We start from the raw sequence: 14,397 nt of genomic DNA on the forward strand, positions 1-14,397 counted from the left end.
CATTACTGTTCGCCTTGCGTCTAGGGTACGTAATGTCCTTTCTGAGTGTCTCCTTGTATTTTGAAAAAAACTTTATCTGAATAGTTTGACTGATGTGAAACTGTGAGATCACTTTTGGCAAGAACTGAGGGTCTGTCCTCATGACAGTCCTATCCTTGTGTACCTGAAAGTATGGTTCCTGTAACATGATTGCTAGTAACTCACTGACTCCGCGTAGAGAAGTATTGGTTGCTAAAAATGCAGTCTTTAGAGTGAGCATTTCTAAGGAGGATTTATGTAATGGTTTGAAAGATTTCCTCAATTGTGTGATCGCTATATTTACATTCCATGCTGGAGCAGGACCACACCTTGGTGCTGCAATCCTTTTTGCTCCATCCAAGAACTGCTTGATGACTGGTGAAGTGAAAAACCTTCTTTCCGTGTGGCCTTTAGTGTATGCCACTATTGCTGCCAAGTGTACCTTTAGTGATGGATAGGTTAACTTACACTCTAGTAGGTGTGTTAAGTAACTTAAGATTACTTTTTCCCTATTTAATCTTTTCGGGAATCCTTTTTTCTGCACAACAGAGAATTTATTTTCCATTTTGCTGAATAACGTTTCTTAGTTGTAGGTTTTCTTGCCTCCTTATGACTGTCATATTTTTTCCAGGTAGTTTTAAGTGACCAAACTCTAAGTCTTCAGGAGTCATGCTGTGAGACTTGAGGATTCTGGTTCTGGATGTAATAGCTTTCAAATGGGATGCAAGATGCCCTCATTCCCATCAGCTTCCCCACCTTCCTCCCTGTCAGAGCTTGCCGCTTCTGGTAGAGTTGTCTCCTTCAGGAGCACCTTTACTCTTTTCTGGCTTGGGAAGGTTTTTCCGTTTATAGTATTTCATCTTGCTCTCAGCCATATCTTTTCTTGTTCCGATTGTGGTGAGGACTTTCCTTGTGAATGGAGAATCCTATCTGGAATAGTGTTGTCACTTGTTGCATATGCTGTTTGCATTTTTAGTATGAACTTTTCTTAACAGCTAGTGCTCCAGGTAGGGAAAGACAGGTATTCCCTGTCTCTGTAAGTGTGCTGCTACTGTTGCCAGGCACTTTGTGAATACACTTGGTGCAGACTGTATGCCAAAGGCTAATACCTTGAACTGGTAGTGTTCCTTAATCACAATTAATCTAATTCATCTTTTGTGGTTTGCATTCATGGGTATGTGTGGCGTCTCTTGGCTCTATTGTGGCCATAAAATCCTCTATTTCAATTTGTGGAATTGCCTCCTGCAGTGTGGCCTTTCGAAAATTTCGAGACTATTAACTTGTTTTGAAATTTGAGGTCTAGGATTGGTCTGATCAACCCATCTATCTTTGGAATTAAGAAGTATGTTTAGTAGTTTCCCTTGTTGCTTTCTCATTTTGTAACTAGCTCTATAGCCCCTTTTGTCTTCAACTCCTCCACTTCCTTTTGTAGGAGTGCTGTCTCTTGTCTTGAATGCACTCTTTTTTTCTTTGGGGTCCTGCTTGTAGGTACCTTTATTAATTCTATGCAATATCCAAATTGTATTAGTTTTAAAACCAATTTGTCTGTGGTGATTTTCATCCATTCTTTTAGAAATGTTTATAATCTTCCTCCTACAGGTGTTGAGTGTAGAAGTTCTTCTGTTTGCATCCTTGTTACCTTTTTTGTGATTTTCGGGTGCATTTTGTGATTTGTGTGAAGTTACTTGTTAGCTGGGGGACCACCATGCCCCACTTTGTGGTTGTACTCTTCCGCATGGATATCCTCAAAATGACTGCTTGCCCTGCTGATACTGCCAGCTGGGGCTTTGCTGTTGTCCTGATTAGTTACCTTCCTGAAAGGACTGTTTGTATGTTTGATGGGATGTTGCTGACTGGAAGGTTCCCCTTCCTATTGGTCTTTTTGATGGGACTGATCCCCTTTGCATGTTGCCTCTGAACTGGAGGGCTCTCATTGATTTTTCAGTTTCATTATCTTTCTTCAGCTGGTTTAGGGTGTCATCTATTGCACTTCCAAATAGTTGTTGTCCGTTGAAGGGTGCATTGAGCATATAGGATTGCACCTCTGGTTTGAACCCTGAGATTCTTAGCCGGGCGTGACGCCTCTCTGTGATCATCATTTGTCTTCCTAAAGTTTCGGCTGCATCAAATGCTAATTTTAGGCAGGTGTTTGTGATGTTTTTGCCACTAAGTAAGCTGCCCTTCTTTGATACTGCTCTGGCAGGTGTTTCATTAACTCACCTATTTTCTTCCACTGTTGGTAGGCATGGTGATATAGCAGTGCATTGGAGTTAGCTATTTGCCACTGGATTGCCGCACTCTTTTCCACTTTACATCCCATGAGGTCCATCCTCTTGCTCTCCTTATCTAGACGAGGTCCTGAGGTGCCTGGGGCATTGGCTCTGTTCCTGGTCGTAGAAGTTATTATAGAATCTGCTGGAACGGTTCCTTTTATGTAGTTAGGGTCTTTAAAAGAATGTTTGTATTTCTTTTCCACCATGGGTGCCCCCACCTTACATGTAGCTGGTCCCGTGAAGACTGCTTTCCGATGGTCCAAGACGCTTGGGAGCATTGGTAAGAATTTACTCCTTGACTGAGTTGGTAGAAGAGTTTCCAACTGAAAACAAGATTGTGGCTTTTCCTCTTCTAGTTGCACTCCATATTTATCAGCTGCCTTCTTTATAACTTGGTTATATACACCAATGTCGTCAGGTGGTGACTGTCTTGTGGAGTAGGTGTCTACCCCTTCTATTGGTGAGTCTGTTTCTTGTTCTTGCCAATCAAATTCTTGTTACTCTGAAGGCTCTCAGTACTGCTGTACTTGTTCCTTCCCTTCTTCCTCAAAGGTTTCCTCCTCTTTTGAACGCATAATGGAAATGCATTTCAATTTTGCATGCCAAAGGAGTGCCAGCCATCTTGTTTTGGTTATAGACAGCAGGAGGACTCCTGTGCTGTTCGTTGTCGCAACATGAAGATCCCATTAGCTTTGTACTGCATGGCCACATTTTATGTGGGCAAACATTGCCCACACTTGGTCCCTCATTTTCTACTGCATATCTATGGAGGATTCATGTTAGCCAGGTTGCCACCATTTGCTCTACTCCAATGGCAAATCCATTCTACCAAGAGATGCTTTGAATTGGCCAGTAGAAGTGCAACTCTTTTCGCGCCAGTCACAGACTTTAATCTTTCTGAGGCGGCGCCGTACAAAAGCATCGACAAAGCAGTATTGTGGGTTGTGAATGCTAGGATGCTCTTATTGGCAGTGAGGGTCACCATCTTCGTTGGTGCAAGGCTGGTGAAGCCCAAGAACATTTTGATTTCATTTACAGTTGTGTTAGCTTTTATTAAACTGGGCCGATTATAATTTTATTTTGTGATTCATCAAAGCATTTATTACTGTTCCTTTAGTTGGACACATTCATTGTCAGATGATCCCAGCTATTACTTGGGGGCTTCCATTTGGTCCGATCTAAGTCTCTTCTTAACTAGCTAGCAGATAACGGGCATATTTGTTAAATGAAAATATTATTTTGCAGGTCGCCACTTCTGGTGTTTTGATAATTATTTGGGGTGTATCCATTAAACAGGAATTCTCAGCATCTCAGCACTCACAGGCAATGTTTTGACACCCTTCATTGTTCGTGCCTGCAGACTTGCCAGAGCACGATCCTCATGCCCATCCAATAACACAACGGGTCCCATGGATGCTCATATATAGTGCTGCACTTCCCACGAGTACTTTCGCAGGGATCCTCAAACTCTTATTTTTAACAAAAAATGAGCTTTTGTTTTTATTTACTTTAAGGCATGTTGCACAGCAGCCATGCTGCTGGGTAACATCTTTTTAAAAACAAAATTAACAACGGAAATAGGTCTCACATAGGCGAAACCTATTGGCTTTGCCAATGCTTGTATGTAAAGTGTTGTCTTCAGGATAAAGGCTGTAGTGTGGGTCATCTGAAGTGAAAAAGACCACTCCGCAAGTAAGTTTTAAAAACTGTTTCAGAGAAGAAAAAATATTATAATAACGAGCAAGGGTGCAGTGGATCTTCCATGTTGTAATAAATGTCTGAATAAATATGTTTTGCTGTGTCTGTGTGTGTGTATACATGTAAGTGTATGTATGTATATGTATACACATATAATGATAGATATGCATAAAATACAAGAAGAGTTGCCCCTAGGTGGGATGCACTCCCACCAGACGCGTTTCGGGCCGACGCCCTCTTCAGTGCCAGACCATATGACGTGACGGCGTGCGGCAACCACCAGTAAATCCCCGTAATAATTATGCTCACGTGGACCACCTGAAGCAATGCTTTCTGTGACTGGTGGTTCAACCCACTTGGGTTTTACTGAACCACCAGTCCCAGAAAGCATTGCTTCAGGCTGTTCAGCTGAGCATAATTATTACGGGGATTTACTGGTGGTTGCCTCACGTCGTCATGTCACATGGTCTGCCACTGAAGAGGGCGTTGGCCTGAAACGCGTCTGGCAGGAAACCAAAAAAGGACTTTGTCATGGCGTGTGCCCTTGCTTTGGCGCAATCTCCACCTTGGAATGCATCCCACCTAGGGACAACTCTTTTTGCATATTGTATAGCGGCCAGCCTGGTTGCGGGATTGCACCACCGCGAAACACTTGCGGGTCAGCGGCTTCTTTATTGGGGCAGCTAACTGTGGAACAGGAGGTGCCTGTTATATGCAGGGGTGCCATTCGAACATCGGCAATCCTTTTAAAGTCAATTTTTAATGTGCCGGCAGCGACCCACTTGGGTTTTACTGAACCACCAGTCCCAGAAAGCATTGCTTCAGGTTGTTCACCTGAGCATAATTATTGTGGGGATTTACTAGTGGTTGTCGCACGCCGGCATATCACATGGTCTGCCACTGAAGAGGGTGTTGGCCCGAAACGCGTCTGGCAGGAAACCAAAAATGGACTTTGTTCATGGTGTGTGCCCTTGCTTTGGCATAATCTCCACCTGGGAGTGCATTCCACCTAGGGGCAACTCTTTTTGCATTTTGATAGATATGTATGTATACATATCATTTTTGTTGCTGTTTTGTATTTTTATGTGGTGCAAACTCAGCATAAGCGCATTAAAGTGCTTTACATGATCATCAGATTGCATTACATGAGGTCAGATTCATTTTACTTTTTGTTAGGAATGGAAAAATTACGTGATTTGCCCAGTGTCACAGACTGTTGAGCCGATGCCCAGACTCGTATCTCATGCCCTAGTTCATCACTCTTGATATCAGGCCACATCCCGTCCTTCCTTGTGAACAAAATAGGAAAGTCCTGCTGTTGCTTGTTTGTATTGAGGGAAAGAAAATTATTTCTAAGTGAGGTTGTTACCTGCTCCTATGCAGCATACCATGACAATTAAGCACTTCAGCCTGTTCAGATAACATAAAGGGCCTCCTTATGGAGTTTGTGAAGCAATATTGCTGCTTGGTTTCTTGGAACCAATAAAAAGACAAGGAGGGCAAAGCAACATGAAGAAGGAACAGGAGCACAGCAACATGGAGGACAAGCACACAGGTGAGACTTTTAGAAAAGATATGCACTCAAGTTTTGTGCTTAGACAAAAAGAAAATAGTTGCTCCCGATTAAGAGAGCTGTGGATAAACACAAGTAATTTGGCTATGCTGCAGGGGAAGAGCAAATAGAAGAAGGGAAGTGAATTCTTTACACACCAGCATATAAAAAGTAAGCAAATGAGTGACCATGACGCCAACCAATCTTAACCTGTAGACAAAATGTCTTGCAAACGGCAGTGCATGTGCTGTCTCAGACAAGACCTAAACATCTGAAATAAAATGTGAGTTCAATACCTGAGCTTGTTATGGTATAGTATGCACATTATGTTTGTAACATATTAAGGTCACCAGAAGCCTCCACATCAGTATGAACAGTAAACTGCCGTCTGGGGCATTCATTTGATAACACAATACATTCTAGAAGGTATTGTCCCTTTAAAAGTCAATGAGTGAGGTTCTCGATTTACCGTAGTTTGTAGTTTAAAACCTAACTAAAATGTGGTGTTCTGTAAGATATGGAGTCATATGGTAACATTTAACTTATGTTGTCCTAAGGGCACTTTAGTAACCAAATAATGCAGTGATATCAAGGCTTGTGGTATGAAATGCATGTCAGCTGCGCAGACATAGATCACTTAGACCACTGGTGGTGTGTATGTGAGCACTCACCGGGTTCCTGGTGCTCTCAAGTAACAGAATCCTCAGCTTCTCTAAACTCTCATTGATCCGATCACGCCTGCGCTTCTCCAATGCTGGCTTCAGGATCTGGCAAAGAGATGGTTTTGTTAAGGGGTGCAAAAATATTAGTCAGGCAGCAAACAATTGTTAACAAAACCTGCTTCCTTACCCTCAGTACACAACATGAGCACAGATCATGCCCTCAGTCCAGGAACCTTGATATCAAGAGAGCTTGACTTTTGCATAGTACAAGACAGTGTTGACCTGTACCCACTTAAGTCCCCTTTCACTGATTTTATTTAGTTTTCTTAAATGTGTTTAGCTGCAACCTTTAAATTACTCACTCTGTTTTCTCCTTATTTCTCTAAAACAGTGGTTATTGTACCTTCCCCAATGTAACTGGCAAACGTGGAGCTCCCAGTGATAACTTTTATAATGGACTTATGCTGTCCTCTTCCAGGCTAGGAGCTAATTTATCGAGGCCCAGCCATGAAAGCCCCCTACTGCATTCTAGGCAGAGCCTCCTGCATTGTAGAGCAAGTTTGAACATTTGCTTGGGCTGACTATGGTTTCCAATCTGGCCCTATTGCGGTCCCAGAAGTTGTTCTGGTTTCGCATGGGGAACGTTTGTTCATTTACCTGCACTCTTTGCCCAGTCCCATTTGCTGCCAGTTTCTGTTGGATCTTGCAACCTTCCCATCGACATGTGCAAGTGTGATTGTCAGTACAGTGATAGTCATAGTTCTGGGTAAAGGTAATATTAAGTTTGTTTTTAAGTGATACATTGTATCATAAGGCCTCTAGGAGGATGAAGTGAGCTAATATTGAGATTACTAGGGAACCTCATTGATCTGACCAGGCCTATGGCTAACTAGTTGTCTCGGTTAAACCTAGCTTTCCACATCTTTACTGAGTGAACACAAAACCAAGTAATACATGTGAGCAATCCAACTCAATTTTTGTTTGATTAATTAAAATCTTATAAAATAGTGACAATAATTCCTATTGTAATAAGTATATTATTGATAAATTCCTGTTAAAATAATTAATAGCATACATTATTAGATAAATCAAACATCCTTAGAGTTAAATATAGCAAAACGTAATAGTTCAGACTTCATAATACAAATTACATAATTTATACATCCAATATTACATCTCAAATTCATCTTGCTGGTCTAATTCCCTTCTTATTGTTAATAAAAAAACTTTACAAAAGCTGAGTTTAGTGCAGTGTCATCTGATTGTAGACACCTTATTAGTGCTTGTCTACAGGTCCGTATTGCTCAGGAATTAAAATGTCACTTAAGTATAAATGTGTAAGCAGAATATTACACAGATCTATAGCTTATTTGATATTTGTTTGAGTTGACGGTTTAAATGGGTTTGCAGAGCTTGGGCTTTACTGTACGACAATATAAGGTTGTGTTGGCAGAGCACTGCTAATATAACAAGGGCTGTGGCTGCCAGTGTCTACCTTTTTATTCACTGCAAGCTAATCCTGGTCTTTCTTCATTTACCTGTGTTTCCCCAATTTCTTCTTAATTCCGTTTTTTCATTTGCCTATGTATGCACAGTGGGCCTGATTCAGAAAGGTAATTACACTTTTGAGTAATTTACAATTTTGAGTAAGTTTTAATACTTTCTGCTTATTCACAAAACCTGAGTCTGTTACTATATAAAAATATGCAGCAATTGCAGCATTACACATGCCAAACCACTGGTAGCGTAACACCCTCCCATAGGAAAAAATGGAGGTAGAGGATTAGAATAAAACCCCATAGGAAATAATGTTAGATTATTTAAAATAGATGAAAAAAAAATATATATATATATATATATATATATATATATATATATATATATATATATATATATATATATATCATGTTTAAAAAAAATAGTACAACATTGTTATTTACTCATATGCTACTTTAAGATGCTATTTTAAATTTAAACATCAATGTAAAAGTATGTGTTAAAATATATAAATACATTTATTTTAATTATATAGATCACTTTTATTAATGGATAATAAAAATACATTTTTCCTGTATGTGGGAATTTTCTTTTGAACTTACACTTCACAAAAATAATTTGAATTCAAATTAATAGTAAAATCAAAAAAGAAGTTAATAAACCTCGGCTTTAAACTGCAGAGTCTCCCTATGGCAAAAGTATAGGAAAAAGCTTAAAAAATGTATTATATTTGAAAATAAATATTACAAGCATTTTATATTACATTTTAGTGTAAATTCATTGTATATATTTTAATTGTTGGACAAACTAAAAAGATACAGCACTTTTGACTTAATTTCAAAATAAATCTTTAAATAACAGAAATATAATGCGTTAAATTAAAAAACTATTCTGAAGCTTAAATTAAAAAATACCTTTTCACCTAAAGAGAGAATAAATAGGGCAGTGTTTTAGTATTGTGATGAGTTGCCCTGAAGAATGTGTAAGTTATGTTGTATATTGAGATATGTTGGTTGGCGGCATGTTACCATCTAGTATGTGGCACATTGGTATGCAGGATGGTATATATCGTTGATGTAACACAGTGAAGTATGGTATGCACTTTTTTGATTTGTTTGACTTTGTGATTAGGTGTGGTGTTATGGTGGGCACCGGTGTTTGTTGTGCTATTGTGCATTGTAATATGGTGTGGAATTGTTACATAGTAGTATGTGGTATATTGTGTTGCAGTTTGGTGTGATATACTTTCTATGGTGTGGTGTGTAATGGTTTTATGGTGTGTGGTACAGTGTGATGAGATGCGGTGTTGTATGGCATGCTTCGGTACAGGGTTGCATTAGATGGTGTGGTGTAGTGTTCTTTGCCATAACATGATTCTAGGGGAGAGGATGTGGTCTACAACTAGAGCGGTCGACCTCGAAGCTGGGGAACCGGGCGCGAATCTTGGCAGGGATGCTCAACATCCTGGGATTCTAGTGAAATCACTTAATCCCCCAGTGCCTGCCTAAAATGAATGTGTCTGTTGTAACGTAACTGGTGCTCATGTAAAGCGCTCTGATACCTTCGGGTCAAGTTTCCTCTATGTAAAACAAAACAAAAAATGTGGTGCAATACCGTGTGATGAGGTGTTGGATGGTTTGAAGTTACCTAGTGAACTGCATTGAGAATGATGAGGTATGATCTGACTTGCTTTGGTCAGGCACAAAGTGCAGTGGTTTTGAGTGGTTGTAGCTTGCTGGTGTGTAGTGTGGTGCATTGTCTTTTGTGCCATGGAATGACCTATTCAGGTGTTTTGAGGTGTGGTGTGGTGTGGTGTGGTGTGGTGTGGTATGATGTGAATGTGCCCTGGTCTGCTATATAGTGAAATGGTGTTCTGTGACGTGGTTTGTGATATAATGCAGTGTGTTTATAGCAAAATGATGGTAAATAAAATGAATTGGCTGTATGGTGTGGCATGTGTGGTGTTGTGTAGTGTGGCGCCTTCTGTTTGGTTTGGAACTGTATTTGGGGCGGTACAATGTGCTTTTCAGATATGTGATGATAATTTGGTGTGTTGTGGTGTTGTAATGTATGTTGCAGAATAGTGTAATTTCACGTAACGAAGGGAAAGATTCAGAAGCAGCTGGGTCATAGATGACTGCACCACCAGAACTAGTTACAAACTGTGTATCTTATTACCCACCTCAAATGATCTGCTGCTTGTAGATCACAAAAATAACTGTGAATTTGGTTGGATGAGAGGCAATATATAGGCACAGGCACTTAGGTACACAAACATGGGCTTCTTCAGGGCAGTATGATATTGCGATAGACGTGTCCTTTGACAAGTATGTCCAAGAAGATTAAAGTGTGAAGCTTCTACCGTGCTGGCCTGAGAACGTTGTTTATGGATACGGTTCCAGGTTTCATTTGTGGCTAATACGGCTTAGAACACCATACTCTAAAATACCCATAGAACTTCGCTCTACCGTGAGCTTCACCTATTTGCACTAGGATTCACTTTAATCTTCTTGGACATACGTGTCAAAGGACACGTCTATCTCCAATATCATACTGCCCTGAAGAAGCCCATGTTTGGGTGAAATGCTTTGGCTGAATGTATCCTGTGAAGCACAACAAAGAATAAAAAGACCAAAAATACACTCATCTGTAAATGCTTGTTATTACGTGTTCTTGTGTACTGAAGTGCCTGTGCCTATATATTGCCTTTCATCCAACCAAATTCACATTATTTCATGTAACACTGCATGCTGTGTTTTATGATATCTATAGTATGTGATGTGTGGGTTATAATCTGTTGTATTGAGTGTAATGTGTTACACTGTCACTGTATCACTGTGTGTATTTGTACATTTCTGGTATATCCCTAGGTTTGAGATCCTCCAATGCTGAGTCATCCTGTAACTTCTGTAATCTGTGTTCCTCTTGATTGGTTTTCTTTTGTTTGGTTCTTCCTCTTGTGCCATGTTACAAAGTGCCTTTCCTTTCTATGTATTCCCAGAGCTGTCTTTGCTGTCTCACGCTAGATCCCCGGTCTTGAAGTGTCTTGGGCCTGTTCTGTACCCCAAGGTCCTGGAGTGCATGCCCTCAGCCTGATTTGCAAGTATTAGTAGCAGTTAAAACTGGTTAATGGGTGTGCAATAGGTGAAAATGTGGGTAAGGAAGTTACAAAATGGGAGAAATTTGATATGCCCCAGTTTCTACCCTATCTATGCTATCTAATAAAAAATAAATATTTCATTAATAGTTTTAATTTCGGCAACTATACATACATCTGTTCTGCCTAATGTTTGGCAACACTTTATGATTTTCTTTTCTTCTAAATTTCACCTGATTAAAACAGATCTAATTGTTCCTGTGCATGCTAAGGAGCTTCCCTTAAAATTATCCTGATTGAATATTCAGCTGTTGGTAAGAATAACACTATTTTCCCCTACACCTTCCGACTGGTAAGTGAAACTAACTTCTCCTTCCTCCCAATAGCTTTTAATGAGCAAACAGTTCACCCCCAGCTCCTGAGTCAAAGGAGTCAAGTGGTGGTTTATCCACATGATTTATTTGTGGGATTAGTTGCTCCTTTGTGCACCATGAATCCTACAGCGTGAGGTCAAAAATGTCCCCAATCTTTTGAAACCCTCATAGAGTATGATGCTGATTATTGCTCACCAGATTTAAAGCCAACCCTCCAAATTCCATGAGGTTTTAATGTCAATGACCTCAATATGGAGATGACTAGGGATGACTTACAGATGCAGAACACTAGTAGCAATCTATGAATCAAAGGAGGGCATTGACTGGAGAACTATAAGTATTTGTAAATACTATCATAGACGGTTTGCAATGATTATTCACTCCATTATATTTTGTCAAATGTGATATATAGAATATCATATCTACTCTATGGAATGATTGCCTTGATCATTTTTAGCATAAAAGACTTTTCAAGAAGGTACTGTGAGCCTCTTTTATTTCATTAGTTATTCATAGATTATTCAGGAGTGTTTTACTGAATTAATTGTAATAGTTTGTGTCTAGTTGAATAAAGCGGCTTGTAGACACATTTTATTGATGTTAATAAGGCTTATTTATAGCCAAAGCTGTGTTCGACTAAAAACTGACGCGCATTCCTAAATATATACTTATCAAATGGATTACGGTCAGGTTGCATTTTAGCAAGCTACCTCTTCAATTTGAACCTTTGAATGAAGTACATTGATCCCCAGTCAATTTCTCTCGTCCAGAAGCTAAAAGCTTAAAAGGTAAATCAGGCACACACAAGCAATGTACCCACATGTACTTGATCTCAACTATCCATAGTGCTCCAAGGGTATGGATGTCAACCCTTCATCCAAAGGAATACGCAAAAGGAACTGACGCCCTGAGTACATACAGTGTCCAAATAAAGAAAGAGAGTGACCTAGCAGTTGTCCACTTGTCATCAGATCTTCGTTTTATTATTCGGGTATATATTTCAGCCTCACACCTGCTAGTGTGAGGCTGAAAAATATACCCGAATAAAACGAAGATCTGATGACTAGGACAACTACTATTTTTAACTGTTTCTTTATTTGGACACTGGTGTGGTGGTAAATAAAACCATAACTCCCCTGAATGCACTGTCCATAACTTCACGCTGAGTGTGAACGTTTTTCTAGGTCCTGGTAAACTTGTGCCATAGCTAGCTAGTGCGCTAAGGGTGCAGGGCCTGACTCAAGCTTCTATGAGTTGACATGGCATTTGGCCACCAGCAGTACGCTCTATCCGATGACTGGTCATAAGCAGTCCATTGGTCAGAGTAACAGTTTTGTTGCTCATGATTACTGCTGAATTCCTATTGTTTTTAGGTTTGTCCTGCAACCATAGTATCCCTTTAACAAATATCTTTTAGGCTGTGTACAGCTACCTACAGGAAAAACATGTGACAGTATGGCATGATCTTTACTTGACTTATATACCCACTGCACAGATTTCATAGTTTGCTCAGGTAATCCATCCAGACCCCAGGTCCACACAGCCCACTCTACAAGGTCGCAGTGTACAGCTTTCTGCCTGTTCCTACACCCAGTAGATGTCTCTCTTGTGAATCACATATGTTCCGCATCAGGATATCCTCACGGCTGATGGTGTGCTTTACTCAATCACATGACCTGTTTCAATCACTCACAAGTTTTCTATCACAAAAATAATTCCTGCTGAATAGAATAACTCCTGTCTTGCATAAAGGTAGTTCTTAATTCAAAGTTGGCTGTTTGTTGATTAGTGTAGAGATGTTTGTGCTGGGCTCTGAATGACACGTTCAATGTGTAACCTGAAAACTAATCTGCAAATTGTCAAGATGGGCAAAGATGATCTGAGGTTCATTTTCTTTTAAATATTTGGTTTTGTTTGGAGAGTGAATATTTTTCCCCAGCCTCTTTTGATATCTGTGGATCCTAAAAGGATCTGCAGATCTAAGTAAAATGATTGATTGGTCATGAGTGAAACAATATGTATGCAAGGGATTTGTAAATTTGAACATTGAGAAAAATTGTTGGGGTGGGATTAGGGAACGTGGAACCCTTTCATGAGGTCAACTTCCTTTGACCTTAGGGAGGTATAGAGGAGAATGACACTGCCATCAAAAAAGGAAAAAGTATTTCTTCCCTGAAGTATCAACAGTTCAACATGCATGACCCGTGGAGTACATAAAGGCCATTTGGAGATGGATATCTGAGGTTTCAGACATGCAAGAAACACATTTATAAGGGATATAAAAGTACAAGGTAATGAGTCACCCTATAGAGGATGTAGGAGGTTGACAGAAAGAGGGTTCATAAAACTCCAAAATTGGTTTTGTGTGACGGAATCTCTGGTCCGAAGCCTGAACTCCTAAGGATCCACTTTAGTCCTGCAAGGATATGGTCTAAATATTGAATTCATAAATCTTTTTCCAGATCAGCCGATTTTAAAAATCAAGTATAAAAGGAAGCATTGGTGATAAAATGTGCACTAAGGGCAGGATGATCATATGCATGACACGGCCCTGTGGTCATAGCGCTCTGTGCATAGCTTAGTAAACAGTGAGTGTAGGTGCCATTTTTTTTTTTTGCATTAAGCCTGCTGTGCATGGCCTAAGTCTGTGTATCTCAAGTGCTTGGCTATACGTGCTGGGAGAAGGTTGTGGCTTAGAGACATGACCTCAGCCCAGATGTTCATACACATTGGGTTATTAGGGCATGGTGGCTAGGTGCAGGCCATGACCAAAGGCTAGATCATTCACCCAGGCAGCACAATATATAGTCAACAGCCAAACACAGTGTATTCTGGGTGCACAACGGCTAGCTCAAATCTCATAGCTTGCAAATTAGTATTTACTGTGGTGTGGGTTTTCAAGGGGCCAAAATATATGCAAACCTAAAACATGGGACATTTTGATTTTTATATTCAGAAGAGGGAAAAAGATTCCCAGAGAATAAACATTTCCAATACGCAGTCCTCCCATTTGGCCTCTTTAATTCCCCGCAGGTCTTCACCAAGGTACTTGCACCAGTGGTAGCCATTTTTCATATGCTTGGAGTGCAATTATATCTTTATTTGGATGACTGGTTAAATTTTGCCTCTTCTTTTTCAAAGGTGGATGAACATGTGACCCTGGTTTGCGAAACTCTGGAGTCACTAAGTTTCCTTCTAAACAAGGAAAATAGTCTGGTGCCATCTC

The 14,397-nt window shown here is 40.0% G+C and overlaps 1 protein-coding gene across 1 annotated transcript in view; it reads right to left on the reverse strand.

Annotated features, from left to right (window-relative positions):
* Positions 1 to 14,397, reverse strand: part of LOC146780144 (transcription factor HES-4-A-like) — a 97,711-nt gene that overhangs the window by 30,725 nt on the left and 52,589 nt on the right. The window contains exon 2 of the mRNA XM_085637127.1: positions 6,213 to 6,308. Within this exon, the coding sequence (XP_085493253.1) occupies positions 6,213 to 6,308 (96 nt within the window). The remainder of the gene's footprint in view (positions 1 to 6,212; positions 6,309 to 14,397) is intronic.

The sequence above is a fragment of the Triturus cristatus genome, chromosome 12, assembly GCF_964204655.1.
Source record: "Triturus cristatus chromosome 12, aTriCri1.1, whole genome shotgun sequence".
NCBI lineage: Eukaryota > Metazoa > Chordata > Amphibia > Caudata > Salamandridae > Triturus > Triturus cristatus.